At 34.5% G+C, this 27,067-nt stretch overlaps 9 protein-coding genes across 11 annotated transcripts; 6 read left to right on the top strand and 3 right to left on the bottom strand.

Annotated features, from left to right (window-relative positions):
- Nucleotides 1–4,719: 4,719 nt before the first annotated feature.
- On the bottom strand, nucleotides 4,720–10,168 carry LOC108741039 (cysteine-rich protein 1-like). Its single transcript, XM_018475626.2, has 3 exons — nucleotides 10,007–10,168; nucleotides 4,970–5,122; nucleotides 4,720–4,900 (listed from the first exon to the last, which is right to left on the bottom strand). Exons 1-3 carry the CDS (start codon nucleotides 10,044–10,046, stop codon nucleotides 4,857–4,859), a joined length of 237 nt encoding a protein of 78 aa, XP_018331128.1. The 5' UTR covers nucleotides 10,047–10,168; the 3' UTR covers nucleotides 4,720–4,856.
- Nucleotides 10,169–10,296: 128 nt separating this feature from the next.
- Nucleotides 10,297–13,664, top strand: LOC108741035 (potassium/sodium hyperpolarization-activated cyclic nucleotide-gated channel 1-like). Of its 3 annotated transcripts, none has more exons than XM_018475622.2 (3): nucleotides 10,297–11,615; nucleotides 11,878–13,387; nucleotides 13,528–13,664. In XM_018475622.2, exons 1-2 carry the CDS (start codon nucleotides 11,434–11,436, stop codon nucleotides 13,379–13,381), a joined length of 1,686 nt encoding a protein of 561 aa, XP_018331124.1. In that variant the 5' UTR covers nucleotides 10,297–11,433; the 3' UTR covers nucleotides 13,382–13,387; nucleotides 13,528–13,664. The 3 variants fall into 3 exon arrangements, with proteins under 3 accessions (XP_018331124.1, XP_018331122.1, XP_018331121.1); XM_018475620.2 differs by having other exon boundaries at nucleotides 13,522–13,664; XM_018475619.2 differs by having other exon boundaries at nucleotides 11,878–13,664.
- Nucleotides 13,665–13,758: 94 nt separating this feature from the next.
- On the bottom strand, nucleotides 13,759–17,762 carry LOC108741034 (cilia- and flagella-associated protein 52). Its single transcript, XM_018475618.1, has 10 exons — nucleotides 17,458–17,762; nucleotides 17,195–17,394; nucleotides 16,792–17,139; nucleotides 16,530–16,731; nucleotides 16,312–16,463; nucleotides 15,903–16,072; nucleotides 15,527–15,850; nucleotides 15,230–15,470; nucleotides 14,279–14,417; nucleotides 13,759–14,214 (listed from the first exon to the last, which is right to left on the bottom strand). The coding sequence occupies exons 1-10, from the start codon at nucleotides 17,531–17,533 to the stop codon at nucleotides 13,877–13,879; spliced, it is 2,190 nt and encodes a 729-aa protein (XP_018331120.1). The 5' UTR covers nucleotides 17,534–17,762; the 3' UTR covers nucleotides 13,759–13,876.
- Nucleotides 17,763–17,882: 120 nt separating this feature from the next.
- LOC108741038 (baculoviral IAP repeat-containing protein 5) lies at nucleotides 17,883–18,621 on the top strand. The gene is made up of 3 exons (XM_018475625.1): nucleotides 17,883–18,001; nucleotides 18,053–18,163; nucleotides 18,215–18,621. The coding sequence occupies exons 1-3, from the start codon at nucleotides 17,990–17,992 to the stop codon at nucleotides 18,515–18,517; spliced, it is 426 nt and encodes a 141-aa protein (XP_018331127.1). The 5' UTR covers nucleotides 17,883–17,989; the 3' UTR covers nucleotides 18,518–18,621.
- A 40-nt stretch (nucleotides 18,622–18,661) lies between these two features.
- LOC108741036 lies at nucleotides 18,662–20,375 on the bottom strand. Its single transcript, XM_018475623.1, has 3 exons — nucleotides 20,095–20,375; nucleotides 19,885–20,036; nucleotides 18,662–19,003 (listed from the first exon to the last, which is right to left on the bottom strand). Exons 1-3 carry the CDS (start codon nucleotides 20,144–20,146, stop codon nucleotides 18,716–18,718), a joined length of 492 nt encoding a protein of 163 aa, XP_018331125.1. The 5' UTR covers nucleotides 20,147–20,375; the 3' UTR covers nucleotides 18,662–18,715.
- A 128-nt stretch (nucleotides 20,376–20,503) lies between these two features.
- LOC108741037 lies at nucleotides 20,504–21,273 on the top strand. The gene is made up of 3 exons (XM_018475624.2): nucleotides 20,504–20,639; nucleotides 20,773–20,906; nucleotides 20,977–21,273. Exons 1-3 carry the CDS (start codon nucleotides 20,582–20,584, stop codon nucleotides 21,244–21,246), a joined length of 462 nt encoding a protein of 153 aa, XP_018331126.1. The 5' UTR covers nucleotides 20,504–20,581; the 3' UTR covers nucleotides 21,247–21,273.
- A 254-nt stretch (nucleotides 21,274–21,527) lies between these two features.
- On the top strand, nucleotides 21,528–22,777 carry LOC108741055 (exosome complex component RRP42). Its single transcript, XM_018475667.2, has 5 exons — nucleotides 21,528–21,658; nucleotides 21,712–21,908; nucleotides 21,963–22,128; nucleotides 22,187–22,366; nucleotides 22,419–22,777. The coding sequence occupies exons 1-5, from the start codon at nucleotides 21,611–21,613 to the stop codon at nucleotides 22,677–22,679; spliced, it is 852 nt and encodes a 283-aa protein (XP_018331169.1). The 5' UTR covers nucleotides 21,528–21,610; the 3' UTR covers nucleotides 22,680–22,777.
- Nucleotides 22,778–22,871: 94 nt separating this feature from the next.
- LOC108741056 (protein UXT homolog) lies at nucleotides 22,872–24,096 on the top strand. The gene is made up of 2 exons (XM_018475668.1): nucleotides 22,872–23,857; nucleotides 24,020–24,096. Exon 1 carries the CDS (start codon nucleotides 23,403–23,405, stop codon nucleotides 23,841–23,843), a length of 441 nt encoding a protein of 146 aa, XP_018331170.1. The 5' UTR covers nucleotides 22,872–23,402; the 3' UTR covers nucleotides 23,844–23,857; nucleotides 24,020–24,096.
- On the top strand, nucleotides 23,866–27,035 carry LOC108741054 (negative elongation factor D). Its single transcript, XM_018475666.1, has 12 exons — nucleotides 23,866–24,096; nucleotides 24,151–24,266; nucleotides 24,314–24,423; nucleotides 24,474–24,691; nucleotides 24,752–24,901; nucleotides 24,963–25,093; nucleotides 25,149–25,336; nucleotides 25,441–25,693; nucleotides 25,744–25,954; nucleotides 26,011–26,151; nucleotides 26,207–26,336; nucleotides 26,401–27,035. Exons 1-12 carry the CDS (start codon nucleotides 24,037–24,039, stop codon nucleotides 26,433–26,435), a joined length of 1,743 nt encoding a protein of 580 aa, XP_018331168.1. The 5' UTR covers nucleotides 23,866–24,036; the 3' UTR covers nucleotides 26,436–27,035.
- Nucleotides 27,036–27,067: the final 32 nt, after the last annotated feature.

Raw genomic sequence — 27,067 nt, 5'->3', positions numbered from 1 at the left:
CAAATTATGGCACAAATTTGTATTTTATGAGCCAATTTTCCTTAGAAGCCTAATTTTTTGCAGGATTATGAGACATGCAACGATAAAAAAATTACAGGCAATTCTCTCATATCTTGCCCATCACAAGTGGTTAAGGCACTTGTTCTGGTTTAAATAAACAGCATAATACCAACCGGCCCACGTCAATCAATTCAGAGTCAAGAACAGAAGCGATAAAGGACCGTTATCACAAACGTGTCGAGAGAGAGGACTTCTATAACTCAAACATACACAGATACACGAATTACAGTGACTTGGTCGAAATAATACTTCAGTCCTGCTTTGTTTGACCTGTTTTTGGGGCGAGGCACCCCGTGTGCACACGCATAATGCCGTGTAAATGGGGGGGTGGGCCAACTTCTCGGAAGGACTAAGGATGTTAAGTCAGCTTTGGCCTGAACGATTCCCATCCACATTAAACCAGAGGCGTCTCAAAAATACATCGACATCAACAATCTTAGGTGTTAATGGGTTAGATGTTTCAGATATTGGCGATCCAATTACTCTCTTTGTTGACGACGTAATTGTTTCTTCCGTTTGCGACTCAATTGTTTTATTTGTTGGCAACTCAATAGCTTCAATTATTTTATTTGTTGATAGATCAACAACCTCAGGTGTTGACAGATTAGTTGTTTCAGTTATTGGCAACTCAATTGCTTTATTTGTTGACGAACGTGACTGTTCCTTCTGTTTGGTATTCAATTGTTTCATTTGTTAGCGACTCCATTGCTCATTTGTTGTTGACTTAATATATCAATAATATCGGATGATTACGGGTCAGTTGTTTTAATTATTGGCGACTCAATTGCCTTATTATTTTGAAGAATAACTGTTTTTTCTGTTTGTAGATCATCAATTGTTTCATTTGTTGGCAATTCCATTGTTCGTTTTCTAGTGATTCAATAGTTTCAATTGTTTTATTTGTTGATAGATCAACAGTCTTGGGTGTTGACGGGCCAGTTGTTTCAGTTATTGGTGACTCAATTGTTTTAGATGTTGACGACGTATCCGTTTCATTTTTTTGCGGTTCAATTTACATTTGTTAGCGACTCTATTGTTCATTTCTTAGTGATTGATCGGCAATTCCTGGTGTTGACGATTTCGATGCTTATTCAATTCCATTTCAAAAACCGTGCTCTACGCCGCTGATATGCAACATTAAATAATATTACCCGCTTTTGACTTCACTCGGTTTGACGCTAAACAGATTTGTAAAGCGATTTGTGGGCACGGCTATTTCTAGGAGCATTCTTCTTTTACCCAAACACCAGATTAAAATGACTGACAATGAGTTGCCGTACAAATTTGCTGTCATTATCTAAGCCATCGCGTGTTAATGAAAAAAATTGCCTCTTAAGAACAGATAAAAAAGCCAAACGACCAAAAAACGAATATAAATTACTTTTACACGCCGATGTTTGTATAGGTTTGATGTGGCTAAAATTGGACCGAAAAATGAAAAATAAAAAGGAAGAAGAAACTCTGCCTGATTACAAGAAAATAAAATTCTGAAAATATCTTTACACTTCTATTTGATTGTCGTTTGTGAAAACTGTTCAAATGCCAAATTTGATTTAATATATTTGAAAAATATAGGAAAGTGAAGGCGTTTCTGCAGTATTGATCAGGACCGTTCCTGGGGCAAAGCTCGATTTTGGCGCTCACTATCTCCAGAAACCAAAATTGAGCAAAAATCCTTCTAATGCATATTTTTTTTTCAAAATGGGCTAACTGAACTAAAAGGAGGTCGCTGAGTGGTGTTTCAATGGGCATGCTTTTTATCCATTCGAATAATTTTGTGGTTGTGAATAGGAATGTACTTCTACTTTCATGGTGTTTAAAGGACAAGAATGTTAGAATGAAGTAGGTGTCTCAAATTTGAAAAGAACTCCTTTCGATGCCCCTTGACTCTGGCGCTCGGAGAGGTTGCCCCTTGGTATTCGTATCTATGTGTTTGGCTTTATAAACTTTAACTTGATTGTTATTTGGCGAGGACGTTAAATGTAATGCATATGTACGTTAATCACTTTTCAGTAACTTTTTGCCAAAGCAGTTTCGCCGGAATTTCCTTCTTCAGAGTTAATTAACTAATAAATGTAAATATGTGAAAGATAATAATAGATAATATTGTCGTTATTGCTGGTAGGTTATACAGCAATAAAGTGTAAATGTACAAGTTGAAAAAGCGGTAGGTAAGGAGGTCCAAAACCCAGCCAGCGCCAACGTCGATCGTGAGTTTCGAGCTGCTTAGATGACTTAACAAGATACGGCGGGTGGAATTCCAAAAGTTCCTTCTCTCTCTTGTTTCTCGGCTACGTCCCTCTCTTTCTCACCCGTACGTCGTGCTCTCTTGCAAGCTCATTATTTCACCTCGTCTACTTATGGATGTGTACGTATTAAAGTTGTGTGAACGTACGCGAATGTGTGTGTGTGTTTAAGTTTGGAACTCCAACCATTGAAAGCTCGAAGGGGAACAACACTGACGAACTGGCCCGGCCACGGCCAAACGGACCGTTTTCGAGGTTTTCAGTGTCGTAGTTCAAATTTCAACACAAAATAGTGTCATACGTAATAAGGGAAGGATCCTAACGAAGATATAATACGTGCTTACGTCGTTGAATATTTGGTCATCTACACGCGAGAATAGAGTAGGTCCAAATTTGGACAAATGGATACCGTTATCGAAGATGCATAGTACCATGGAATCTATAAAGGTTCAGCTTTGGGTTGAACTTTGGTTCACAACTGGTACTGTCCAGATTCGGGTCTAAAGACAGTTGTCGGTTGGAGTTGCTTTTTAACGTTTTACTAACACTACTGAGCATCGGTCTACATCCAGCATCAAAGATGGAAGAACCTCTGAAGAAAATCGCCACTAGTGCTAGCGAAACGTTAGGAAGGAACTTCAGTCAACAACGGCTTTTAGTCACAGTTCACCAACAAAATTTGAATCATTACGAGAAGGCCCTAGTAAGTAGAAGAGGCTGGACGATATCTAGAACTATTGAATCTATTCTAAAAATTCTCGGACTAATGGTGGCTGCAGTATTTCTGAATAATGACAAAAATTCTAATTCGAAATCTGAATACATGTAAAGCGCTACTTAGTTAAGTGTTAACTAACATCTAAACTAGGGGCGATGACGCGAACTTAGTGTAATATATTTTTGTGTTTTACATTTAAATATGTCTATGAGTCACCTCTGAAAAGGCCACATCCGTAGGGGAGTAGCTTTTGATTTTTCAATAATTCATTCTACTCTCTTATGTCTAACTAGTACACAAACGTACTATTGTTGTTTTGAATTAGTTTTCGGACTCCAAGCTTTCCCTACTGTAACCTTATTTCAGCTAGGACTACTATAGTCCTATCTAATACATACGTATTGGTTATATTGATTAAAAATTCAGACTAAATGATATCACCCTGGATAACCGAAGTTAGTTTCATCCCTTGATAAGGCGTCTTAATAGCCAGCTAATTCCGGAAAGGGCTGTTAACCGAGAAGATATTGAGGGCATCACGCTAGGAACCGTAAAACTTAATTACATTTCGCATCATTTGTAATGTAAATTTAGTGTTTTATTTGAATCCCGTTTTTGTGCTCGACTGTTACGCCACTGAGTTATAAAAGTCGCCTGACCGGCCGGCGGGTGGCGATGAGCTTTAAGACATCGGACTGACTGACTGCTCCTCTTGTTCCAAAGGAGTCTTACAAATTATAAATATTTACATACCAACATAACTACCAGCGCTTTAACGCATTTTTATCACCGGTTTTTATTTATTTAACCAAAAACTAGCACGGATTCTGTGTTTAACATACACATACACGCACTTATACGTACAACATACATAAAATTGTAGGCCTGCAACCCGACTCGAATTTATTATGTTCTTTAATGAGTAAAGTGCAATACTGATTAATATTCTCAAAAGTGTCTCAAATAAATACTGAAGAAATTGATCATATCCTCACATACGAAAACAAATGATAGAAGAAGTTCCAGAAGTTTGTATTTTTAATATTAGCAATAATGTACCTAGTAATGGATTAAAAAAACACGTTCCTAAGATATCAAAATTAATTATCTAGTTATACCTTATTACCTGCTTGGGCTTACGATACGCAAATGTTTAAAACCTCTGTTATCATTAAACAATAAAACGTTATAATCGGGATTACATAAATATAAAGCGACATAAAAAAAGAGAAAAAAAAAAGAAAACGAAGCTCTTGCTTCATCTTCCTCTGCCCGTGTGTACATTGTCATCGGGATCTCGCAAGCAGCGCGCTATAATAAAACTGGCAAACACTTTCAGATGTTTCCGCTTTGTTTGTTACTTTAGATATAAACAAAATAAAGAGAGTCAGTTCAAATTTATGGCACACTTTCCGCCTAAATAGGAGATAAGGCAGGTAATTAACTAATCAGAAAAGCGTTTTGTTTTTCTTAGGATACGTACGTAATTCAGTACTAATTAAATAGATATACGTATAAAAAAAAAACAGGACAATTAAACCCATTCTACCTTCTTACAATAATAGTACCTGTAAAATATTTTTTTTAATGCGAAGATTAGCTCGAGAAGTGGAGGTGCGTGTCTTCTGATGGGTGAAGACCATATGATAATGATGAATACAAATTGCATACGCCACATTACGAAAATTAACCAAATAATAACTTAACGTTTATTCTCTTTCTTTATTATATTAAAATTACAAGAAACAAAACAAAACTACAAACTGGAATGCTGAAAGAAATGAATAGGTAGTAAAAAAGCAATACTGAACTGTTACGTATGGAAACACATCCTACTTCTTGTAGACGTAACTTTCAGCTCCTCCGCGACCAAAACCTACAATAAAAAAAAAAATAAAAAAAAAAAAAACGCAATAGAAATTATCAGAAATATTTATTTTCGAACCTGTTGGTCCGAAAAGTGCGTTATAACAAGGGTGGTTACAGTAGGGCTTGCCCTCGTGTTCAGCATGAGAGCCGGGGGTCAAAGTTTTGTTACATTTTTCACATCTCAGGCAGGCTGCGTGCCAGTCCTTGCCCAAAGACGTTTTCCTTTCGGCTATAAAACAAAAGAAAATTAAAAGCAATCAGTCCCTCCAAAGAAGGGTCTTCTGGAAGTGAAGGGAACCCCTATGGTCATATTTAGATGCGACCATATCTGGAAAAAAATGCTTCGATAGTCTGGGTTATGGTATCAGACCAGAGCATGATTAGATTCCCTCATTTACAATCATTGGGAAACCATTTACAACTTCCCTAATTAATTCCAGTTACACCTGGTAAGTCAGTGAATAAGATCAGTGCCTGATCTCATTAAAATTTAAAGTTGGATGTCAAATTGATTTCATGTTGATTTTTAATATTTGTTTATTTTGTTAATTGCAAGTATGTACATGTTTATTACATACATACTAAATGTAACATTCGTTAACGTGAACAAATCGATAATATGAACAATGTTGATTTGTTTGGACCACATTATCGAGTGTATACGATTGAACAAACTGTAAATTCGGCAATATCACGGCGAAACGTCGTCGTGGCACCGACGTCCTGACGAAAAATAAGTTTTCTCCCTCGGGCGCTTCACAGCGTACGCTATTTTTTATTTCACCCATTGTCCTTTAGCAGTAAGAGAGATGCACATACAAACTCATCCTGTCAGGTCCCATTTAAAGGGATAAGCGTCCATATATGTAAATGTATATATGTTAGACTATCCTGGACGTAAGTTTTTGAAGCCAATACGGTAGGCAACACATTATACTTAGAATGACAAAAAGAACATCACGGTAATGCAACAAATGCAAGTTTTCGTGAAATACTCGAATTTGAGCTTCGTCTGTCTGATGTAAAATTTTTTTCGGTATACAATTTTTGATTGGTACTGTGTACAATAAATATCTAAAATATCATCCACGTAATATGCATGTATGTAGTGCAGAAAGTGAACAAGATTTACGTGTACGTATGTATGTATGAAGGCAATGTTATATACGTATGTATGTACGTACAATACATATGTGCTGATGAATAGGCTAATGACGAGAGCTACGCGGTAAAACTTGAGGGAACAAAAACAATAAGGCATTATCTGAGGGGGTAGGTACATTAACAACCACCCCGCAAAACCACGCATGTATGCGTTTTCCTTTTTTATAGATGTGCTCTGGAAAAATGGGAGAGATTATCTGGCATAATACAGGACCGCACTAGCTACTTTATTTCTTTTGTTTTCCCGAAAACTGTACGTAATTACACTTTAAATGATACAAAATAATCATAATGACTCTAATATATATAAATTCAACGCTTAATCTAAATCGCGACATACGAAAATTAATGTTAAGGAAAATTTTCTATCGCTAATAACAGACAGAAAATGGGTTTCTAGAATAGTTAAAGTAAAATAAATAAATTAGTTAATTAATGCAAAAAGAATAAATTAATACATGCGGTTATAAAAAAATAATTTGGAACTAATGTAAAAACTGATAATAAGACAATTGACGAGCTCGTTATTACATGTTACATGATATCATTCAAATAACTTTACAATTAGTACGTAAAGAGGAAATCACTAGTATGATATCACCTTTTTCTATACATTATTCATTCAAAAATGCCTCTAGAGATCGCGGTATTCGTCAGATCAACAAATAATGATTCATATGCTAGCGTTTGTAATTTTAGTAATAGTTAGATTGATTTTTTTAACTCAAAAGGATTATTTTTATTTAATATCGACATTAATTAAACGTTAAAAACAAACAAAAAAAGAAATTCTTCATCAAAACCTGAAATATACGGTAATGAACAAAAATTTTCGAGTAGGGAGTTTTTTTAAAACGATAACAGTTTAATGATCAGACGTGGACATATGTAGCCTGTAGCATAGTCCAGAAAATCATAACTTTTTTATTTGTAAAACGTAGGTTTTTAAAATAAAAAATTAAGATGTAAATTTGCTATTTTTTGCAAATGAATGAAAATTTTTAATATATACGGGAAATACGGTACTTTTTATTTAGTGATTTAAGGAATGATAAACTTTTCTTTTAACTGAATAACTATATTTTCTTTTTCCTTACTATTTTAGAGTTTTACTTTTACGATTAGCCATATGATTTCTGTAGAAAATGTACCTACTTACTACTACACGGTTTTAATTTAATTTTTGTTAATTAATATTTATTGAAAGATACACTACAAATCCGCATGTGCAGGCGTTCATTTTTTTGCTTATTACTGTACACGTGTAAAGGGGGTGGTTGTTGGAAATGATATAAAACACCCGCATCAACCGGCACATACAACCATACATACACACACACAGTCTATTTGTGGAGGAGTTAAAAGCTAGAAGAAATTAATGACGTGGTGTTTAAGTGGTAAGAGCGTGTGGATTTTCCGGCGATTTTTCTCTATTCGTCGTCTCTTCAACGCGTCCTCGTGAAAACCCCTGGAAACGATTCGAGAGGATTAGGCTTTTAATACTTTCGGGGACAACTTCATTTCACAGAATCTTATTGATTCGAACACTTTCGGGAATTAATAGCGAGCGGGGAAGAATGAAAAATTACGCGGGACGCGGCAACGGCAAAGGTCGCGCGGGGAAAAACGCGTATATCAATCAGATCAATTGAAAAAATTATTCTTTGTAACGCGAAAGAAACAACTGGAGCACAGATGAAAGATGATTTTAATACTTTGTACGCTTTTAAAAGCTTTAAGGTTGTGTTTAAAATATTATGCCAACTTTTAAAATTAAATATTTCGTGTAATTATTTGAAGGTCTTCAAATTAGTGCATTTTGTCGCGGAATACTTAACCTAATGTACTTACACACCCAATACATCGGTGATTAGCGGGTCGTCTAAGTAAGTTAATCGTAAGAATAAAATATGCCCAAATTCGCGGTTTTACCGTGTATCTCCTCAGTTCTTTTGCATTAAAGAAATAACGGTTTCATTTTAATGGAAGAATATTCTCTAGAGTTCTTTTTTGAATAATTGTGAAAACCGGAATTTCAAATATACATTAACGTCTCTCATCAAGTTCACTTTCCATCTTAGGAAATTTTATATATTGCTTATGAAAGAATGATTTTTTTTATGGTTTTTGAATGTTTTGTTATGAATTTGTTTTTCAAAATATACCAGTTGCCTAAATAAAATTAATAAAGCTGTTTGTTGGGTCACCTAATCCAAAGGCAAGTAAACTAGAAGTAGGAAAATCGTGTACAGTGCGACTCATAAATTATAACTGATTTTTGTCTACGTGAAAGAATGAATTATTAATTTGAAAATTACCATTTCACTCTCTGATACTAAACATATCCCATTAATTTTTGCAATTTTGAGTTTTTATGGTTATACTTGATAAAAGAGAAACTAGGCAAAAATATTGCATTTCTGTGTTTACTACAAACAACATATGATTCACCATATTTACAATGAGACGTAATTGATTACGAAATATATATACAGTGTATTACGCCATCGTAATATTTAGTTTATTCAGATACATAATAGTCTAAACAAAGTTTATGTAATATGATGATTAATGCATAATACATAATATTAGCAATACCAAGCATTCTTCATGTCTCACTTGTACTTTAATAAGGTTTCATATCCTTTTTTAGAAACCATTGAAACTTACAATGACCTTACACTAATCAGCATAATACCCGATTTTTATAAAACATTCACCGCTTTCTTGCTTCTTTTCTATTTAATTCAATTCAATAATTACAAAAAAGTGATTAATTCTTTTCGATGGATTTTAATATAATCTATATCTCGACTAACTTTTTTCTATAATTATTCTCTGTATTTATTTGCCGATGTACTCGTACAATGCAATTGTTTTATCGCATTGTAACGTATTTCTTAACAAAAGAAAGTTAATATTTGTTTGTTATGTGTATCTCTCGACTGCCTCTGTTAAAAGTTCGTAACTTTATAAAGTGTGTCATGATTAAATAAATACATGCGTTAAAGATGATATCATTGCAGTACTTTCAGTGACATTATGCTATCTATTTATTAATACAGTATTAACAAATGTGTAAAAACTAGAAAATATGTCAGCTATTTTAGATTGATTGCGACATTATAGATGCATCTTAAGTATGTATATAGCAATGAGTTTACGTCATTAATATAGATAGAATATAAAAAAATAATTAAAAACTGTATTATCGTTAGGTTTAGGTAATATCTATTTTTATTTTTAGTGGTAGGACATAAAAAGAATTTATCTCGAGATTACTATTAGTTATTATCAGCTGATTTGTAATTTTCGATAATACAAAATAATCATTATATATATATATATATGTGGACTCTCAAGTACCGATTTTCTCTGAACTGCTGGTAAATAGAGTACATAACTAGGCGTGTTAAAAATGTGTAATTATTTTTTTTCTGTTATCACATCAATTACTACGACAAGTTTCGAAGTAAGATAAAAATACGAACTTTTCTAATTACCCATTAGAGCACTAATTGCGGTACAATAATTATGCACAATTAGATGTTGTAGTAAAACGATTTAATGGTATTAAGTGTAGATAGGTACACAAAAAGCTACAACCGATGGATCGAAAAACATTAAATTTAATTAGTAACTGTACTCACGTCAGTACGCCCCTAAGATTATACTCTTCAAATATTCTTGAAGACCAAGCAGAAAAGATATTTTTTACTATTACCGAATTTACAATTTGTTATTGCGAGAGCGAAATTGTAAAAAAACTTATACACATGTTCATTCATACGTAGTAGTTCCACTTATGCAATAAGAAAGTGATTCTTCTGGTATTAATGAAATTTGACACCGATTGTAATGGCAAACCATCCGATACAGGCAGATACTACATGCATTAAAAATTGAAAACATTTTGTAGTTCATTAAAATTATTAATAAATTAACTTACCAAAATACACCGGTTTTTCACATTTAGGGCAGTTGGGCATTTTGGTTTTCTTTTTTTTTTTTAATACAAAGTACAAAATGTATTTTCTTTCGCGTACGAGAACAAGCGATCGCGGCAAAGTTTGTGGACAAAATAAACAAGGCGCAAGTTAGCTGGTAGTAACTTGACTTCTACATCTACCTGGACGGCTAATAAAGCTTTTGTTGTTTCCATAATCAACGAGCCAAGTGGAAGTCGCGTTATTACAAGGCCTTCAATGATTGCGCACGGTACCTACTATAATATATTGTACAATACGTGACACTAATAATGGTTGAATAATATTTTATCCTTGCTAACTGTAAATCCACCTTTCATGCGTTTACAGTGGTCATCATAATAAATAAACGCCATTAGTTTCATTCTGTAAGTCTCAGTGAAGCATATTTTTCGGTAACTTCTTTCGTTCGCTTCCTCACGGTAATTTCACCCCCTATCTCGTCATTGCTCCAACTCGAACCTTCTAAATGTAAATTTGAGGAAAATTGTCATGTTGGTGTTGTCTTTTCCTACCTACCGTAATCTTGTGAACCTAATTTAACTGTTTTTTTTTACTATTTTCCATAACATAATATTAAGTGCAGCAATGATTTTTCCGAAGAAAATTAATAGTAATTCAAGAAAGCCAAAAAATACGTCGAAGTCAGAGGTGCAATTAACCACCCCGTAGATCCTCGTCAGGGGCGCCCTCAAGTTCTTTAACACAACATAATATTGAAAAGCGCAGTGAAAATTTATGATTTTGATATTTCCGCTTAAAAACTCGAGGCATTGATTGTCGCTGCGAATGATTTTTCCGAAGAAAATTAATAGTAATTCAAGAAAGCCAAAAAATACGTCGAAGTCAGAGGTGCAATTAACCACCCCGTAGATCCTCGTCAGGGGCGCCCTCAAGTTCTTTAACACAACATAATATTGAAAAGCGCAGTGAAAATTTATGATTTTGATATTTCCGCTTAAAAACTCGAGGCATTGATTGTCGCTGCGAATGATTTTTCCGAAGAAAATTAATAGTAATTCAAGAAAGCCAAAAAATACGTCGAAGTCAGAGGCGCAATTGATACCTCGTAGACTCTTGGGGACCGACCAAAGTCAGGGGTGTCCTCATGTTCCTTAATAAAAATGTTAAATTAATTTTAATTCAATATTTAACAAACAAAAAAATGAAAACTGTTCTTCTTTTTGTCTCTGTTCTTTTCCGAATAAAATCGTACTATTTATTCATGTATTACGTAGAGTAAATCTAATCCTTGTAAAATTTTCAGTTATTATCCTAACGTAGGTAGCTGTGCTGTTCCAAACTTTTTGAAAAAATATTTGTCACCTTGGCTTTATTGCCATACCAACCGACGAAAAAGTAACATAATTGTCAATGTTAAAATCAGATTATGCACCGAAAAAAGGGAAATTCTCAACAGAGCCGATATTTTGTGAAATTCAATCACGTATGTGATATAGTCGATCTCGAAGATCCTGTACGGATTAATTATCCTGGTGACGACTTATGTTCTCGACTCAAAAGGACACTAGCTAGATGGCGAACTGTTTCAGATTATCGAAGAGACAACAGGTATCTATAGTATACAACATTTTCAACATACATTTGCTTGAATATGTTTGTTATCATTTTATGATTTAAAAACGTTGTAGCTATTTTCATTAGTTAAATGATTATTAATATTTACAATACCCAATAAGAAATAAGAGATCTTATCATTTTAATCTCTCAGTTGATAAAATTCATAAATGTTGTCATCATCCAATAATAAATATCTGCACTTTTTGATAATTTTGTAATACGTGCAAAATAATTTAGTCTTTTCCTTTTTTAGAATTCTTAGAAGTCAAGGCGTAGTTAGGGATGAAAGGAATAGGCATTTTGAAAACTACCCCTATATGATACACCCGATTAGTGATTTCAGGAAATGGTGGGGTCTTCATATGATCGTGGTGATGGCATTGGTCCTTTTTCTGGCCCCCATTAATTCTATATCGTTTTGGTCGATAGCGAGCAAATTTTATATCACATTAACTATTTTTAAATTAACTGTTCTGTACTGCGATTTCGTGCTAATCATTAACTTCATACTGAACTTTTTCACGGGAACAGAAAATATAGCAGAGAAGAGAATTCTGATGGACCGCCGTGAAATAGCGATCCACTATCTAAAAGGGTACTTTTGGGCCGACGTTTGGACAATCATACCCATTCAGTTCATCAGTTTGTTCTTGACGACCCAGCTGGCGATTTTGTTCAGCTTACAATTTACCAAAGCCATGACGTACGTATCATTCTTGAAGTATTACAAAGAATTTTCGGAAAACTTCAACGTAAACTACACGAAACAGAAGATGATCTTGCTTGTTTGTTCAATCATGTTCTACTTCCAATGGGTCACTTGTTTTCTGATGTTTATTTATTTGTGGAATTGCGGCGTTTTAAAGGGTACAATGCAGACAAAAGAAGAACTGATTGAAGCATTGAACCTGAAAGAGCCTATTACCCAATTAACTTATCTTAACGCAAATGGTTCGTACACCGGCGCCCTTTACAGGGCCACCATGATAATATTGCTAATAGACTATGGAAGGGCACCACCCTACAACAACGTCGAAAAAATGGTTGTGATAATGATTTGGGTCGTTTCTAAACTGGTCTACGTTCAAATTTTATCCTACATCTTTCAAGTACTGAAAGCCAACGGTTCTCCAGCCTACAAATACACAGAAACGCTGAAACAACTGAAGGAATACATGAGTCATAAACATCTGCCAGTTTACATGCAGAGAAGGGTGCTGGATTATTACGAATTTAGATTTCAGAACACATACTTCAAGGAAAAGGACATTTTAAACACAATATCTAATCATTTAAGACAAGAGGTGACGATGCACAGCTGCGGGAAGCTCGTGGAGAACGTCACCTTTTTCAAGAACCTTCCTATAGCATTGTTAGTAAGAATAGTGTCGTGTTTGGATACGGAAATTTATTTGGCCAACGATATAATAAGCAAAGCTAAAAGTGTCGGAAATTGCATGTTTTTTATAGCTTCTGGTACGGTAGCAGTATACACTCAATCGGGCAAAGAAGTGTGCCATCTCGAAGATGGTGCCCACTTTGGAGAAATAGCTCTGGTCTCATCGGATTCGAGAAGGGTGACTTCTGTAATTGCGGTGGAGGTTTGTGAATTGTTTAAATTGAGCAGGGACGATTTTGTAAGGGCCATAATGCCCTATCCAGATCTTCTAGAGAATATCAAGAAAATAGCAGCCGAAAGGATCGAAAGAGTTAATGTACTTGAAGAACAACTCGGATATATACGGAAGGAATCGTAATTTTTGGTAGGTACCGAAGTGTTCTGAAGGGATTTTTACAAATTCTGACGAAAATTGTTAGGAGATAGTAAGTTTTCGAAGCGATACTTCAACAGAAGAAATTAGTTGTCGTTTCGGACTATCGATTGAAAAAATAATAGTTCTAGGCACTTTCTGGGAACGTTTTGATGATGATGGTCAAGTGTTTTTGTTGAGATTTACAAGTCCTCGTTTTGAGAAATTGTTGTTTCTTCATACCTTCTGGAGACGTTCTGATGAAGACCATTGAGAGACAGTAATTCTTCAGGACGAAACTGTAATAAAAACATCAACAGAAAGATCGAGTGTTTCACTTTATTGGAAACAATTATCAAAAAATTTAGTTTAATTGCAATGAATTCATTTTAAATTTTATTATGGTTTTGTTCATTACACAGTGAATAATATTGTAAAATATATACTTATATAAATAAATGTATGTGCCGAAAAGGAAAAAATGTAGTGGTGATTTACCTACTAGTCGCAATTTTCATCCTGAACGAGGTCAGAAATGTTGAGACATGGTTGTGTGGCACACTTACACTTACAAGAAGCTGCCGATTCGGCACTTCTGACCGACTCGATGTCTTTGATGTCCTCTTGGTGGTCAGCCACTTTCTCGTCCGATTTGTGTTTCTCTTCTTCGACAGCTTCGGCTTTTTTTGTTTCTTCTTCTTTTTTCTCGACATAAAACGGATTCTTCCAAACGAAAATGCTCCCCGCTCCGCTCCCCGACACTATCAATTTCGTATCGGGACTAAATCGGATCGCCGTCACAACTGCAGCATGTCCCACTCCGATGTGAGTGGTTATACCTAAACAGTACGGTCCACAAGAGCAATAAAGAAAAAAAAAACAAACGGATCGGTGTTTGTTTACCTTCTTGATATTTCCACAATTTCACGATTTGATCGTTAGCTCCTGTGACGAACAGATTCCCGTCTTCCGATATGTCCAAGGTATTTACCGATCCCGAAGCCGATCCTTCCACTTCCCGTATCAGATTGCCATCATACACCTCGACACAAAACCCAAAGTAAACAAAATCGCAACATAACATTCGTAAGACAAAAATTTCTTTTCTGAGATCAAAATTAATGAGTGTCATTTTCAACTCTAAATAATAAAGATCAAAAGCTGATATCGATAATAATAACACTTATTAATTATGATTCTCTCCCTAATAGTGGCTAAAAAAAAAACCAAGATCGAAGATATCATTTCTGACGTCAGAATTGCCTCACCATACGAAGGTTCTGAAATATCTTAAATAACCGCAAAAGGTGCTAATTTGGTTTGTTTTATTTTTGAAGTTAGAATACCTTTAGATTTCAATGTGCTAGGGCAATTCTAATCCAAGACCTGTGTCCACCCTCCAAAAAAGCTTTTCATTTCAACCCGTCATAGTAGTGCTCTCTTTTTCGAGACCACTACAGTGGAGGGTTGAAATGAAGAGAATTATTTCCGGCATATTTTTCAACTACAAACTCGAATTAAGTCCGGAAAAGCTTTAGCGCATTCAAATTTATAAATGTCCTAATCTTAAAATTACTCAATCCAAATTAACATCCTTCAGGTTTGATGCGAACCAGATTCGAATTCAACGTCAAAAGACATCTTGAAGTTGACCACTTCCTTTTATGTTTCTTGCCATTTTAGTTGTATTTTTTTTGAATTTCGGTGTTGAGATATCTCTTAGGGCAAATTCAGGTGCAGCGTTGGAAATTAGGTCAAAAATTATTAGTTTAGCATTTTTTGTTCTTTTCAGTCCACGATTTTGTTGGCCTGAGAATTAATCATTACAAATTTTATTTCTTTTCTCTTTCGTACCTCCCAATAAGCTACTTTCCTGTCCGAACCCCCCGTGAGTAACTGTACGTCTGTGGGGTAGAATCTGACACACATAAAAAGGGTGTTGGAGAAAAGAATCTGCTTTCTACATTTCCTTATCAAGTCCCATATGATGCAGGACCCGTCGGTGCTCGCACTTGCGGCCTCGTCATCGTTGGAATTGATGTGAATGGCTGAGATCGGGGCCTTGTGTTCTTTCAAAACACAAACCAGCTTTTGTCTAAAAAAACAAGACGATAATGGGAAAATCTTCGGTCCCTAATAAGAATTGTGTACCTGTAAGGAGTGACTTCCCACAGACGAACCTGTCCTTCGCAACCACCGCTGACCAGAAATTTATCGCTGTGGGTGATGTCCAAGGCAGACGCGCCCTTATTATGGGAGTTCATTATAGCGTAGATGAGTTTACCGGTTAATGGGGTGAAAGATCTTATGACCCCGTCGTTCCATGCCGTGACAATGGACTTTCCATCGTGGGAAAAGACAACGGCGGAAGCGCTGAAATTTGCCACTTCTATACGTAAAAGTTCGTTGAAAGTCGACGTACTCCAGACGCGGACGTCGTCTTTGCTGGCTGTTGCGAACACGTCCGAAAAATTTCTACGGAGCTATACATGTAAAAAAGTCGTAGAAATGATAACGCAATAATTACTCTGGGAAGCAAATGTCGTAAATGACGGAAGTGTGACAAGTGAAGATTAGTTCTGCTTCAAATGAATCCATGTTTATTATGTAGATTTCGCTTTTTGCAGTGCCCGCCAGTAACATTCCTCTACTAAAATTCAGAGACGTTACCGTACCATTCACGTTGGTCGACTTGAGCTAAAAATGAGCTTTTTTTCACGCCTTCTTATGTACATAGTGGGTCACCCCACTATTATGTAGGCTTAGTGTTGTGAAAAACACTTTCAAATAAACCATTCTTAACTGCAAATCCACAATTTTCAAAAGTACTTTTTAGATTGTGGAAAATTAGATTGGAAGAATGTTTTATTTGGAATTTTCGTGATTGATATTTCACCCGAGCGCTAATCTAAATAATTTTTTTATGATTCTCTTACAATACGTAAAACAGGGGACGAAGGCAACTTGAAGGCGACCGAGACTTCCTTCTCCTTACAGTCCTTCTGTTTTTCTTCCACCAGATCCACCGAGCCGTCGCCCGCACCAATCAGCAGTTTTCCACTTAGAAGTAAAATAATCGATCGAACTCCTGTGTCGTTTCCAAATTTTATCAAGGCTTTTAATAAAGAGATAAATATTTATTTTGCAAATATACCTTGTCCATACAATTCTACTTGCCCACGGGGCAGCGTCTTTTTGGCAATTTTGGTAAAGCATCCCTTAAGTATCGGCGTTTTCACTGGCACCAAAATGTCGACATCGTGGTGGAAATTAAGCCTTATCTTGAGCACATCGCCAGTGCTCGTACCACAATAGCACACTTCATCCCTTTCGTGAATGTCTATGCAGAGTACTTGCTTCAAATTGATTAAACTTTTTAATTGTTTTTTTTTTTTACGAGACACTAATAAGCTTACTCTTTTCAACTTGGACATATTAACATCTACACCAGACATGCTTCTGGCCTCACGATCTATACTCCAAACCGTTAAGTTGTTGTCACCCCCGGAAATGAAACAGGGGACCCTACTATTCGTGGTACATACGGTATACGCTTCGCCCTGCATGCCTTTGGTTGCCGTCGTTCCGCATAATGGTTGACCTGCGGCTATGTCCCAAACGACCACGAAACCACAATCACGACCACCAATCGATATTAGATAATGGTCGCCTTTAGAAAATGCCAAAGCTTCCACTCGTACCTTGTGAAGTTCGTAAGAAGATTTTATTTCGCGTTTTGCGAAATCCCAAATTATTATTTTCGCCTATAATGCGACCCAATTAATGAGATTATTTTAAGGGTATACCATAAAGTGTTACCTTAAAACCTATGTGGTTAATTTGACCAGACGCTATGTATTTCCCTGATGGAGATAAGTTTATTGCAGAAATGATGTTGGTGTGGCCTGACAATGAGTGTTGTTTCTTAGTGTCCAGATCAATTATAACAACTTTATTTCCAACAGGATAAATTATATGTTTTCCATCCGGATGAACCTTAACACCTTGTACGATACTTCCTAACGGGATAATATTTACAACTTAATTTTAAATACATATGTATTAATTTTTTGTTATTATACCGTCAAAACCAATGATACTAACTACTTCTAACGATTCCACACCGCCTTCTAGCACATCTTCCCCTGGAGGAGACATTTCTTTTAAAATTGTCGCAAGATAAACCTTTAATAAATTGACAAAACTTTTGCTTCAAAGTGTAGGGTGTGACTTTTTGTTTCCATAACAACTAATTCGAAATAAAATATACTAGAAAATATCGACATTAAAGCAGTTCCATTAATCTATTTATACGTGAAAATTATGAATCGTACGTTCAAGTACTATGTATAATTTTGAAACCATTTTCTCTCTCATTTATTTCGTTTGGGATTGTACACCTCATAAAGTACCCATCAGTTGGGGAATTTAGTATTCAGGAAGTGGATCTTTTTTCAAGATTGGTAATAGTTATTTCAAATTCGAATTGTACACTAAATAACGATCTGTTAAATAACCTAAAAGATCTATTGTTTTCAGTCGTTACTGATTTACTAAAGTTTTTACTAATTTTACTTATCAAAACATTATAACGTGGCTTACACTACAAGTAAAATGAACGATAGCGTAAGTATTGTCAATTCTTGTAAAATTCCTATTTTAACTAAGAGATTTCAGGACTTTGAAGAATTTCAATATAAACTGAATCTTATGCTTGAGAAAAATCGATTAGATTCCTTTAATAACAAATGGGTATTCGATGATAGCAAGCCTTGTAATGCAAAAAAGGTAAATATTTATTCAATTTTCAGTTTAAATAACAATACAATGTTACTATAGTTGGCAGAAGCAGGTTTTTATTACACTGGAACTGAAGAAGAACCAGATTTTGTTCAATGTTTCTTTTGTGACAAACAATTAGTTGGTTGGGAAGAGGAGGATGATCCTTGGCAAGAACACCTTCATCGATCTCCCCAGTGCGAATTTGCAAAACATAACAAGTTGGAAATGGAGCTGACATTGGCACAGTTCATTCAATTAAGAGAGAAACTTGTAATGAAACTTTTTAAAAAGTGGATGTCAAAGAGAGATGAACAGTTTGAGTGGATGTTTAAAATGATCAATGAATTGAAAAGACGATAAATTGTAGGTAAAGATGTAACTAGGAACTTAGGGTTAATTAAAATTTAATATGTAACTTCCTGATAAATAGATTAATGGATAACAAAAGAGCGAATTTTATACATGCTCAATTAATTATTTTTTTATGTAATTGTAAGAGTAATGTTTAAAATAAATCATTTTTTATTATTAAAAGGACTTTGCTTCACAAACAATTCGTTAACATGCAAATACTTTGTAGTTGATTAAAACAAGTACTACAATTTCCAGTAGGACACTATGAGGCTTTATTAATGACTTCCCTCCCCCATAAGTCCATTCAATTTCCTCAGCATTGTGGGATTCTGCTGTTTCATACCCATTTCCAATATTGCATTTATCTGTGAGACAGCTGTGCTGATAATAATTAATACCTTTGGAACTAGTACTGAATTCTACATTTTCTAACATAGAATTACTCCAACAACCTCTGGCAAACACCAGAGGTCGATTAGCATAGGTATCTTTCTAAAAAAAGAAAAGGTAGACGACAGTTCATAAAAGATGAACATTCTCTTTTACATAATTTTTAATTGTAAAAGAATATTTAGGCCAGTTAAATGGTTCTTGTTTAACTTCAAAACATTAAAGTAGAAGTAATATTAGTTTAGGAAGAAAATATTATTTTGTCTTAAATTAATTTTTTATTCATTAAACCAATTTTAATAAAAATGTCTGTTATAAATATTGTCCCGTACAGGCAACCCACCATACACGAAGATGCGTCAAGGGTGACCTACAGTAGGTTATCGATATTATGCTACTATAAGAAAAATGCCAGAATTCTGTGGAACTTACATTCTGGAATCGAATGTTTCTAGAACAAGTCCAGCCCCTATAAGTGCCTTGAGGTCAGGAAAGTAATTCTAGTTCGAAACGTCAGGAGGCGGACTTAGAAGAGCGAAGAGGGGATCCAGTAGACAATGGAGTAGGGATCAAAGGATTAATTAATAATAGCGATGTAATTGCAGATTAATTAGAGAAAGAGCGTGAAAAGAATCTTATTATGCGACATTTTCGCAGTTCACTTTGTAGGTGTGAGTTCGAATTCCCCTTCTGGCACTAAGTGACATTATAAAACACCTTTCGCACTCCAACTGACTTATTTTCAATTTTATCTTCAATTAGCATCACTACTATTAATTAATTATTAACTCGCCAATATATATTGCCCACGGATTTGCTTCTTTGTTCTTCTTATTTCGCCTTTTATCGCTTATTTGTCTTCCCATCCACGGCACGATTTTTTGACGCTAAACGTTGGGCTTGTTCCAGAAAGATTCTATTCCCGAATGTAGGTACTAGAGAATTATGTCCTTAATTCTCATGTGCTTACATTTATTACTTACATAATTTTCGATTCTCAAAATGGAACATCGTTCTCCAGGGTGACATTCTACTAAATTGTCTTGTTCAAATAGTTCGTCGAAATGGTTAGGGAGGCAAGATATGTCCCAATCGTTGTAATTGACCGCATAAATGCATCTATAGCATTTTAACGCTATAAAACGATATTATTACGTAAATTATTACAATAATAATATATTTTAGTTCGTTACCCAATACGGCCTTTTGGCATAAAAGCAAAGTCAAAAAAGCACTTAAAAGCATTTTATTACCGTACTAAGTTTCGTTATAAATTAAAGGATTATTGAAAAATTCTCGTTTCAAATTTTCATAGGATTAGTTGTACATTTTTTTTTATGATAAGCACGTATAGTTTATATTTAACGTTGAACGTGAGATATAGCGAGTTGAAAATTTTACATTTTTGTAAAATAATTGTTTTTTTAGGACTTGATGTTTAAAATCTCATTATTGTTTTTTAAATATAGGTATTACATACACCATATAGAAACTAATAAACTACCTATTTATCTCTTCATATGTGATAAGATTAGAATGTTTTAGCGTGCCTACGGATTTAAAATCCGTTATCGATTTATCAATTTTATAATCAAAAATCCACAGTGGTTTCTTTTTCGAAAGCTTATCACACATAATAATGTCATTAATAAAGAGTATTTATTGTGTTTTGCACTGATAATGAAGGGTATTATTCTCATTTTCAGTTTTTTAACAACACTGCTTAACAATTCACTGGGTAAGATACATAGTTCCCTTTTTAAAAAGTTAGTTAAAACGCAAATTGGAAAAAATATTGTGTAATGTGGATGAGAACATTATCAACTTAATAAAATTGACGACCCTTAATTTTAATTAAGACTAAATTTTAGCATTAGAATGTTATTCATGTGGGTGGGATGCTGGAAATGTGGATGAAAATTGTGTTAAAGAACCTTCATTAGTTAATAATGGTGTTTTGGTTTGCGACAAACGATATTGTTATTCTATACGAGTAGAACAAGCGGTAAGCTGGCTATTATTTTAAAGGAAATAATGATCACATATGTTCCATTTTTCATTTTAAAATATTATAGGGCAAAGTTACGTCAATGTACAGGAGTTGCGCCGACAAACCCCAATACATAAATAAACTTATCAAATATGACGACTTCAAAATATACCACATGGCCTGTACCACTACTTTGTGTAATTCAGGATCCGGTAAGGAAATTTACGGCTCTGGTTCAGGCTCTTCAGGTATCCTATATGTACCCGGATATGGATATGGGGGAAGTACCGCTCTAAAATCTAAATATACGCATCTGATTTTATTGGTTGTTGTAGTTGTGTATAGATTTATGTAATTTGCTGATAAATATTTGTAGTTTAAATTGTCGTCTTTAATTAAAACATTATTATTAATAAATAATTAGTCTACCGACTATATTTATCTAATATCCACGAAATGTAAATCTCTTCATGATGACCTTTGTTGATCAATTATCTATGATGATGACCCATACGACCCATAGATACGACCATAGATTAGAGATATATATTACTTCAATGCTCTCGATACATTATAATCTCATCTATGGATACGACTTAAAATCATAGACCTATATTTGATCTACAATCTGTAACCGTCTATAACCTAATTTTTTAATTAACATAACCTAGGTTTTTAACCCATATAATAAATGATTTTTATATAGTAAATAATTTATAATGAGTCTTTGTGAGGCAGAAAAAACGTTTATATTACACGGTGTTGAGGTAAGTAGTACTTCTTTAACTGAACAGTTGAAGTTTACTTTTGTTTTGTGTAGGAGAATTTTAGAATAGATGGACGAGAAAGAGAAGATTATAGACCAATGGAGGTTGAAATTGGTATTATTTCGCATGCTTTTGGTTCGGCCAGGCTAAGATTAGCTAATACAGACGTATTAGTAGCTGTAAAAATTGAGGTTGACACCCCTTACCCTGAAAAACCTTCTCAGGGAAAACTGGACTTTTTTGTCGACTGGTTTGTATGCATAAGTTAATTTTTAATTTCATACTAATTAATACATTGTAATAGTTCTGCCAATGCAACTCCTGATTTTGAAGGAAGAGGAGGTGAAGATTTGGCTACTGGTATATCAAATAGTTTGTCAGATGCTTATAGGTCATCAAAAGCGTTTGACTTGAAAAAGTTGTGCATTATGAAGGGTCAGAAATGTTGGAAATTGCTAGTTGATATTCTTGTAAGTCATTAACATTTATCGAAACATATGAAGATAATATTATTATAAATACTATTAGTTATTAGAGTGTGGTGGAAATTTGTATGATGCTGTGTCATTGGCTGTTAAAGCTGCTCTATGGAATACACGTGTTCCTGGTGTTAAGTCTGTTGGTATTGATGGAAAAAATGTCGAACTAAATGTTTCTGAAAGATTAAACGATTGTGTTCCTCTCGATGTGTCAGGTGCCCCTGTAATGGTTTGTATGTAGTACTTGACTAATAGGACATATTTTAAAAAAATATTTCTAGGTAACTGTGTGCAAAATAGGCGAATATTGTGTTGTGGATCCTAGTGCTGCTGAGGAAAAATGCTCTTCAGCTGCTCTAGTTGTTGCTGTATCTCAGGGGAATATTACAACTGTTCTACAAGGCAGTGCAGGATCGTTACATCCTACAACATTAATGGATAGTTTAGGTTTAGGAGTTGAGGTTGCTAATCAGCTTAATATTGCTCTTATGGAAACACTTCAATCTGCTCCTCCACATTTTGATGTGGGATTTTTAAAATAATTCCATTGAAACTTGTTACATTTCTGTATAAAACACATTATTTAGTTAATATTATTTGTGATAACTATTTAAATACAATATGTGTGAGGTCTCAAAACCGTGATCGTGTAGTGTATACGGTACAGTTCGTCATGCATCTCTTCACCTCAGTTGAAATGCGGCGCCTCTTGATTTGATGGCATCTCCTCATTGGTAGGAGACGACGAAATGAGTGTTGAATTCTTCTATCTCAGCCTTGTGATCCTTAGCATATCCGTCAAACCAGTGACGGGATGCTATTGAATCAATAAGATAAGAGCGCCATATTTCAACCGTGATGTCCAGAAGTACTTATCGACGGAATTAAAATATGGATCTTGGCATCGTGAATCAGATTGGTTCAATAGCATGCTATCACTGGTTTGATGGACAGCTTACGATCATAAGATTGCGGTAGGAGAAGACAATACTTGTGTTGTTTCCTTCTCCAACCGTAATATTATGATCTTATGTATATCCGTCAAACGACTGAGGGGATGCTATTGAACCATCAACAGCGTCGCATTTAAACTATGGTACCCAATGGTACCGATATATGGCCGATATGCATGACGGAATTAAATCATGCTGGCTTTACGAAATTCCGAAGTTGTCAAAAGTATCATCTGCCTATAATAATCTACCTTACACGGTTGGGGGTACCTATCCACTGCCTTTCATAAATGTGTTTCCTGTGCAGTAGTAATGGCTGAGAAATTGAACAAAAATAAAATTGAAGAATATGAAAATTTTATAGAGAAGAAATTAAAAAGAGATCTTGCTGAAATAGAGGAAATTTTAGAGAAAAAATACGAAAATTATTCCCATTGGGCTGATCTTAAAAGCTTGATTCAAGGACTAAAACTTCAACAAAATGAAGAAAAGGAATATGATATTGCTGTTGATATGGGGTGTAGCGTGTTTGCTCATGGACGAATCGAAGAAGAAAATGTTGTGTTTGTTAATATAGGGTGTGAGTGTTATTTACCAATGGACTATAACGAAGCTAGTAAATATGCAGACATTAGAATTAAAGTGATAGAAAGGGAAATGGAACATTATAGAAAATTGGCTGTTCAAGTTAAAATGAACATTAAATTGTTTTTATTAGCTATTGAAGAACTTAATACAAATTTCAACAATTAAACAACTTTTCTATTGTACGTATTTTTAGTAATATAATTAATACTTCATTTGCTTTTTATTTTCGATGGTTCTATTAGAGGTTAAGACCATAGACAAACTAAAATTATTTAAGGTTAGGCGAAGCGGACAAGGTTATGTATTTGTTGTGATATAAATTAATATTTATTTAAATTTAGTGTTTTTCAAAAAGTAAATGATGGATGATGATTATGACGAAAAAGTTTGGGATACTGACCATCATATGGACGACGAAGTATGTTACAGTCAAATTTTTGGTTTATTTTTGCTTAATTTTTATTTTTTATAGTCTGAGGGATTGGACGATAATGCTGAAAATCCAGAGCAAGTTCTTGCAGAATGTGCAGAGAAGTTTTCCACACCAGATTACATCATGGAGCCCGGTATATTTTCACAACTTAAGCGGTTAGTAGAAAAAAAGCTATAGTTTGATGTACTCAAAATGTGTATAGTTATTTTCAGTCAGGGGGCAGTCCAGTTCAAGTAATTGAGCAGTTATCCCACAATTACACAGCTGTTGCGCAAATGGCTAATCTTATTGCAGAGTGGCTGATTATCGGAGGTAAATTTGATCTGCTTTTCCTGCTAAGATATTCTTCATATATTTTGTAGGAGTGAAAGTTCAAGATGTACAGGCAATGGTAGAAAATCACTTGAAAGATATGATTCTTAAAACATTCGATCCGAAAAAAGCAGATACTATATTTACTGAAGAGGGTGAAACTCCAGCATGGTTAACAGAGTTAATAGAACATCCCACATGGAGGTCTCTTATTTACCGATTAGCAGAAGAATATCCAGACTGTTTAATGTTAAACTTTACAATAAAGGTTCATTTCTTAGGAAAACAAAGCTATTATTTTGATCTAACATTGCACCACTTTTTATAGCTAATATCTGATGCAGGGTTCCAAGGGGAGATTACTAGTATATCAACAGCAGCTCAACAGCTTGAAGTTTTCTCTAGAGTTCTTAAAACCTCTATCACTGGATTTCTTAATAATCCAGAAGAATGGCAAACTACAAGCAGAGAATGTGCAGTAAGTATTAATCATTTTATCTGATTCTGTGAAGTTACTCCCTAATGAATGGTGCTTTCAGAAAATGGTTTGTCATGGTCAACATACATATGTTTATAGTCAGATTATAATGCAGGTTCTTGCAAGGGAAGCTAAAGGTGGGAGCAGTATGAGAAGGTTGTCTCAGGAAATAACCAAGTGTGCACAAAAAAAGTGAGCAGTATTTTTAATAATAGTAAATGGAAAAATTAATTACAACTGCTTCTAGTGGTCACGATATTACGCCAATAACGATGGCCTTAAATGGGGCCTCAGCTCATCCTCAAGCTTGCCAAGCATTGACATCAATGTTGTCAAGGAATACATTAAATCCTGCAGATATAACTGTTCTCTTTAGAAATTACTCATCTCCTGACCCTCCTCCAATAGATCTTATTAGAACGCCACAATTTTTAGGTAAGGGAAATATAAACTCAATCTAATGGTGGTTAATAATAGACTCCTTGACCTTCCATTGTTGAATTATATTGTTTTATAACACTGAACTTGTTATGCTTTAGAACTTTTAGTGGATTCACTGTTTAAATCAGGAGTGAAACTGAATCCTGAACATAAACCAAAATACATTTACTTGTTGGCATGTGCTGCATGTGTATGTGAAACTCAGGTAAAGAAGGGGCAAAAGAGAACTTGGAATAAAGACGAACTCAAGGGCACAATTAATGCAATTGAAACTGTGCATAATATTTGTAATGTCAATAAAGGAAGTTCAGAATTAATGGCAGAGTTGGTGACAATATATCAATGTCTAAAGTATGTTTTAGTATTCCTCTTTGGAGGATATTCAACATTGTTTGTTTTAGGTACCCTGTGGTATCTGTTGGGATTGTTAGGTGGGTTGAGTGTACAGTGACGGAGCCAAGTTACTTTAAACTTTCAACTGAACACTGTCCTTTACATATGGCTATGTTGGATGAGGTTGTGAACTTACATCCTTTACTTCACAATCAAGTACTTGATTTGCTTATAAGATTGTTTGAATCTAAGCAGGATGAGTTGGAAATTTTGGTTCAGGTATACTCAGTCTTTAAAAAATTACTTTGTATCTTACAAACTTGTTATATTTCCAGTTGGAAATGAGAAAAATGGTTCTTGACCGAATGGTCAATCTTCTTTGTGCAGGTTGTGTAGTTCCTGTTGTTAAATATATTAAACAATGTTGGCAGAAAGGCGATACAGATATATCACTTATTAGATATTTTGTTACTGAGGTAAATTAAAATATATACATGGGTAGGTTTAATTGATAAGTATGTTTTTTGTTAGGTATTAGAAGCAGTTGGACCTCCATACAGTTCTGAATTTGTGAATTTGTTCATGCCCATGGTAGAAAACGATGAAATCACAGGCACAATGAGGGGCGATGGTGAAAATGATCCTGTGTCAGAATTTATAGGTGTGATGATAGTACTTACATTTTCATTATTAGAATTTTTTGTTAACCGTTATCTTTTTTGCAGTGTATTGTAAAGCCAATTACATACCAGTGTTATGAGTGAATCACACAATGGTTATTAAATATTTTAGATATTTTGTTTTAAATTATATTCCAGCTTTTAATTTTTTCATAATAAATCTTTGTAACTTCTTCTATTATCATTGTATCATTTAAAATGCCATAAAAGCTACCGATGTAACTTGTTAAAGACTAGGGTTTTGTAAAATTTAAACAGAGCCCATTAGGCGGTTTGAAAGATATTAGCGAATGAAAACGACAAAAGTAGCAGTTTCTGCATTTCAATGAAATCGTAGCCAATGATCAAAATTTGAACGCATTCGACTACTCCATTTATAATTACCTATTAAAAGTTAAAGTTCCATGATTTTAATTTTGAGCAATAGAATTATACGATGTATGCAGAAGTGCCACATAACAAAGTTCCTTAAATGATAACTTAGTCCCCTAAAAACAGTGCTGCATTAATCCTGCGAAGGCCACTGTTACATGTACTACCAAATGAAAAATGTCTGATTTGGTTGAGCACCTGTTTGGATGTGACACTTCTTTTCTTTCATTACCTTTAAGATGAAGAAGTCCATAAAGCATTTCAAACTGCATATTTCGAGGATAAGGTTGAGGATGGTGATTTTTCACATACTTTCCACATGAGGTATTTCTTTTTATAA

Source organism: Agrilus planipennis, unplaced genomic scaffold (genome assembly GCF_000699045.2).
Source record: "Agrilus planipennis isolate EAB-ADULT unplaced genomic scaffold, Apla_2.0 scaffold156, whole genome shotgun sequence".
NCBI classification, from domain to species: Eukaryota; Metazoa; Arthropoda; class Insecta; order Coleoptera; family Buprestidae; genus Agrilus; species Agrilus planipennis.
Note: the sequence above shows the minus strand (reverse complement) of the source record. Positions and strands in the feature narration are given on the sequence as shown.